The sequence below is a fragment of the Charadrius vociferus genome, unplaced genomic scaffold (genome assembly GCF_000708025.1).
Source record: "Charadrius vociferus isolate BGI_N301 unplaced genomic scaffold, ASM70802v2 scaffold616, whole genome shotgun sequence".
Classification (NCBI taxonomy): Eukaryota; Metazoa; Chordata; class Aves; order Charadriiformes; family Charadriidae; genus Charadrius; species Charadrius vociferus.
This window is the reverse complement of record NW_009648690.1, coordinates 21,857-27,045: the sequence shown is the minus strand read 5'-3', so window position 1 is coordinate 27,045 and position 5,189 is coordinate 21,857. Positions and strand designations below refer to the sequence as shown.

General features: G+C 60.6%; 1 protein-coding gene across 1 annotated transcript in view; it reads left to right on the top strand.

Annotated features, from left to right (window-relative positions):
• The window catches only part of TTYH2 (tweety family member 2), a 5,660-nt gene extending 2,889 nt beyond the window's left edge, over nt 1–2,771 (top strand). The window contains 4 exon segments of the mRNA XM_009886540.1: nt 21–215; nt 343–528; nt 668–746; nt 2,691–2,771. Of these exon segments, the coding sequence (XP_009884842.1) occupies nt 21–215; nt 343–528; nt 668–746; nt 2,691–2,771 (541 nt within the window).
• The last annotated feature ends 2,418 nt before the right edge of the window (nt 2,772–5,189 follow it).

The following is a 5,189-nucleotide window of genomic DNA, read 5'->3' as shown; positions in this document are numbered from 1 at the left end:
TAGGGGTGGGCAGCCCCGGGGGTCGCCCCCCTCCCCACCACCAGCCCTGTCCCATCCCCTCTCCCACCGCAGGACTACCTGGACGCCCTTATCGGCATCTGCTACGATGGGGTGGAGGGTTTGCTCTACCTGGTCCTCTTCTCCTTGCTGGTGGCCGCCTCCTTCTCCACCATCATCTGCGCCACGCCGCGTGCCTGGAAGCACTTCACCGGCAGGTGGGTCTGCCCGCAGGGCCTTCACCGGCGGGCAGGGGGCTGCGTGTGTGGCACGAGGTGGGCACGGGGCAGGGGAGAACCGCCTTTGGGAACCGTGGGGGTAAGCGCTGGTGCCTTGTACCCGCAGGGACCGGGACTACGATGACATGGACGAAGAAGCCCCCTTCAACCCGCAGGCACGTCGCATCACCACCCACAACCCGGCGCGGGGGCAGCTCCGCAGCTTCTGCAGCTACAGCAGCAGCCTGGGCAGCCAGAGCAGCCTGCACCCCCCGGCGCAGACCATCTCCAACGCCCCCGTCTCCGAGTACATGTGAGACCCCCTTCCTTGGAGAGGCTCCCCCTGGGGTCCCCCCACCTCGGGAGATGGAGCAGCACCCCACATCGGGGGCACAGGACAATGGTGGGGGTCTTGCCGTGCCCCCAACTCTGAGAGGCTCTTCCCCCTCCAGGAACCAAGCCGTGCTCTTCGGTGGAAACCCATGCTACGAGAACGTCCCCCTGATCGGCAGAGGCTCTCCTCCTCCCACGGTACGGTGGACGACCGAGGCCAAGTCCTTCTTGTGATGCCCCATGGGCCGGGGGGGGGTTAGCCGGGTGGGCAGGAGCCCCTCTGCTTCGCTGGAAAGCCGCTTGCCTGAGGCACCGACGGGGTGGGGATGGGGACGGGTGAGCTTGGCCCCCTCCTCCTGCCCTTGGAGAGGACGTGCCCTATCTGCGAGCGCATCCCTCCTGCCCGTCTCGCTAACCCAGTTCCCGGCCGGCCCGCGGAGGCTGCGGGGAGAGGTCACCCGCCACGTGCTCGGAGGAGACCGAAATAGTCTTCCCTTCAGCTGATCTTCTCTGCTTTATTTCTTATTTATTCTGACTTTGAAAGGACACTTTCCGCAGTCACCCAAGCATGTTTACATTTCCCCGCTGTTTGCTTAAGTCCACCCTGTCTGTTAATGCCTGCTTTATTTTTTTTTTTTTTTTTTTTATTTTTTGCATCAATTATTTTGGAGCTAAGTTGCCCATCAAGAGTAAGTTCAGCCGCTTCCTTCTCCCTCCTCCTCCTCCTCCTGCGGCAGCAGTTGGTTTCCCATCCTCCTTCCCCTCCTCGGTGCCTCCCTCTGTCCCCTTTCCCGTGGGGCTGGTTTGATTTTTGGGGAGAGCTTGGAAGCCTCGGGAGGGACGGGGCTGTGGCTTGTCCTCAGCACAGGCACAAGAGGGGGTTGATTTGCAGCTTCCATGTGTTGGGATGGCTGGGAGTGGTCCCCATCTCCATCCCCTTCTCGGTGCAGTTTTTCCCTTTCCCTTTCTGACAGCATTTAATCTGCTTCGATGCCTCCATCCAAAGCAGTTATGTCCCCCTGGCTCACCCCTCGCGGTGGCACCGCGGTGGGGCCGGGGATGTGGCTCCGGTACGCTGCCACGTCAGGGACACCATGCTCGCCTCTTCCGGGGAAGATTTTTGCCATCAGGTGAAAGCGTGGAGCTGCGCCAGCGCGGGAGGCTGTAATCCGATTGCGCGGACCTGGCAGCTGGCGAGCCTCTTCCCCCGGGGATGGACGAACTGGGGAGGGGGATTAATTTGAGCGCTTCTCCCCGCCCTGAATGATCTAATTTAACCAGGATTCAGATCCCTGAGGAAGGACTTTCACGGTCCAAAATAACAAACTCGGAATAATCTTCCTTAATGCCTGGCTGGGGTGCCCCTCCCTCCCGCAAAATGCTGGAGACATTTAATTCTGCAGCGTTGGCGGAGATGGAGAGGGGGGGCTGGAGATTTTGCCGTGGGCTCGCCGGTGCGGCAAGGGGACCTCATCCTGCCTGGGGACCCCCACGGGGTTCAGCCTGCAGCGGCTGCCGGCACAGGCACCCGGTGAGCCCCGGCACAGCCCGGGTAAGGTTGGTGTGTGGACAGGGAAGATCACGGGGCAAAACCCAGCTCAGCTGCCGCAGAGACCCGGCCCAAGCCTGTGTCTCAGGGCTAACCCCATCCCGCTCCACTGTCGTGCTAGCCCGGCCGGCGCTTGCGGTGCCACCGTCCCCGTGCTGGCGCAGGGAGGGGAGCTCAAGCCCATCCCGGTGTGAGTCCCTCAGGATCGGACACATCCAGGCTCAGTGACTGGGGCCGAATCTGCCGCCAGGCTGGAGTCGGGAAGGTGAAGGATGAACCTGGCCAACGTCGCGGCAGTGCAGGAAGGGGCAAAGCAGAGCTTGAGGCACTTGAAGTGTCTTTGGGGGGTCTTTTGTCTTCCAGCCCTCGAAGAGGCTGGGAACAAGGTCTGGCCCCCTTACCCACGGCAGCCTGGCAGATTAATTGGGGATTAATACAAGTGGGAAGTAATCTTCCCTCTCCGTCCTCGGGCTTTCTCTGGCGGCTCAGCGGCATGTGGCAGAGCAGGTTTGGGTTGGATGTGGCTGTCGGGGGGCTTGGTGGGGCGGGCCGTGGGTCAGGGGCACGCTGACCCCCATGTCCTCTCCCCGCAGTACTCCCCGAGCATGCGAGCCACCTACCTGTCCGTCACCGATGAGCACGTCAGGCACCACAGCACCGAGTTCCCAGCCTAACGCGCTCACCCCGAGCAGCTCGCGGGAGGAGAAAATGCCACCGGCGTTTCTGTAATGGAAACCAAAGACACCTGGAAAAGACACGGTGGGAAGCCCGGCAGCGGCTGGAAGACAAGCCCCGGTGTTGGGGAGCCCCCCGCGTGCTCTGCACACCCTCCTCTTCCCCTCGGCAGCTTCTGCTCTGTCTCAAGTCTTCCTGCCTTATGGCTGACTGTGACTCTGGGGCCGAACGCCGGCGAGCAGCAGGACAGCACCGCGGTCGAGCTCCCGGTGCACCGGGAAGACCAGAGATGCTTCATACCTCTGCGTCGGCTTCTCCTTTCCCTTCCCGTCTGCACCAGTTCGGGGATGTTTTACGCCACGGAGGGGAGCCTTCTCCAGCTCCCTCTGCCTGGAGGGCCAAACCTGGGACCACGGGCTGCCCCCCAGCACCAGCCCCTCGGGGAGGGGTCCGGGCAGCGGCTCCTTCACTCCCATAGCAATGCAGTACCAACCACTAGTGATCCCAGCCCCTTCCCTGCACCCCCTGGCGGCTTTGCTACCCCCCAACTGCTCCCCTCTGCCACGTTCCTGCTCCGCACGGGCAGAGCCAGCTCCCTGTGCCCCCCTCACCCCCCCCCAAGCCGGAGCCGCCCTGGCCTCAGGTTTGGAGGCTGCAGAATTAGGGATGTTTTGGCCTTGCTGCTTTTCCTTTGCTTTTCTTCTGGGTTCTTCTGAGCTCTGTGCAGGGCAGAGGCACGGTTCGACCCGCTGCCTCTGTCCCAGCGTGGTTTTACTGCAATGCATGTCGGTAGCAGGTTTTTGGCTGTTTTGTAGGCTTTTTTTGGTGATGCGGTTCCCCAGGGCAGGCAGGCCAGCAGCGTGGGCTGGGGGCAGGCTCCCCTCCTTCTGCAGGACACCCCTGGTGTAACCACAAATCCCCTGGGAGAGGGTTAGGGACTACTCTGGCATCCCTGGGGCAGGATGTGGTCCCGGGGAGGGCATGGTCTTGCCGCCATGCCTGGCATTGCCAGGGCTTCGGGCTAAGCAGCTCTGGGGGCCGAGGCACCAGGGGGAACTGGCATGAGCTGAACCAGATCCTTCATGGCTGCCCGTTCAGGCATGGGCTAACTCAGGAGGAATTGAGCAAAGGCCCCTTCCCCACAGCAGCCCCTCACTCACCATGGGCAGGGAGAACCCCTGCTCCATCCCACCAACTGGGGATGGACCCGAATCTCCCAGTCCAAAGGGTGCAGCCAGGGTGATGGGTGTTTTCCTGCCCGGTCACCCTTCTGGTCCCTCTCCCCCCACCCAGTGCAAGTTCAGCTCTCGTAGCCACGTTCAGCAGCACGGCGGGGGCTTAGCCGGGGCTGGGTTTGCTCCAGGGCTCTTCCTCGCTGTGAAGGCTGTACCTTGCCAGGGGTGGGCAAAGGCTTTCCCTGTCTGATGATTGCAATTAGCAGCCACCTCCTGTGTTGCTGGTGGTGGTTATCCATCCCTTCCTCCCTGCTTTGGCTAACAGTGCTGCAGCCGGGCAGCCCCCCGGCGTGGCCAGGCTGTCCCCCTCGGGCCAGCTGGGGGTTTTTACTTGATAGCAGTGACTCACTGTGTCTTTTAAAGATAACTTGTACATACCCTTCGGTCCCCTAACGCCGTCTGTCCGTGTTGCGTGTGACTAGCATTACTTGCTGTTGGAAACTTCCAGGGGACTGTTTGGTTGGGGTTTTTTTTGGCTTTTAATGTTTTGCTGTAACGGTACTGGTAGAAGAGCTGTTTTTAAACGCATGTGAACTAACCTCATTAGGACTCCATCTAGGAGCTGGAGTCCGGCCTGATTTGTATGTGCCCTTTGGGGAACTGACAATAAACACTTGTACTAAACTTACCTTTTCCTTGTGGGTTTCCCCAGGCCTTCCCTGCTGCCCCTGCTCAGGCTGCTCTGCCAGGCTGGGACCCTCCATGGCCGGTGCAAACGCCTTGCTGCGGGCACTGGTCCCAGCATTTCTTTGCAATCAAAAGCGTTTTTTTTAATTAGGCTTAAATCCCGTGGCTATGATTCATAGAATCATAGAATTGTATAGGTTGGAAGGGACCTTTAGGATCATCAAGTCCAACCATCAACGTAACACTGCCAAACCCACCGCTAACCCATATGCCTCAGCACCACATCTGCCCATCTTCTAAATCCCTCCAGGGATGGCGACTCCACCGCTTCCCTGGGCAACCTGTGCCAGTGCTTGACAACCCTTTCTGTGAAGAACTTTTTCCTAACATACATCTTAAACCTCCCCTGGTCCAACTTGAGGCTGTTTCCTCTTGTCCAGGTAGGACTGGTTTTGGCTGTGGCGGTGGCAGGGGGGTGGCTGGACGCATTTGGGGTGGGGAGCCGGGGGCACACGGGCTTTGGGGGTGCGTCGTGCATGGACACGTGTCCTCGGG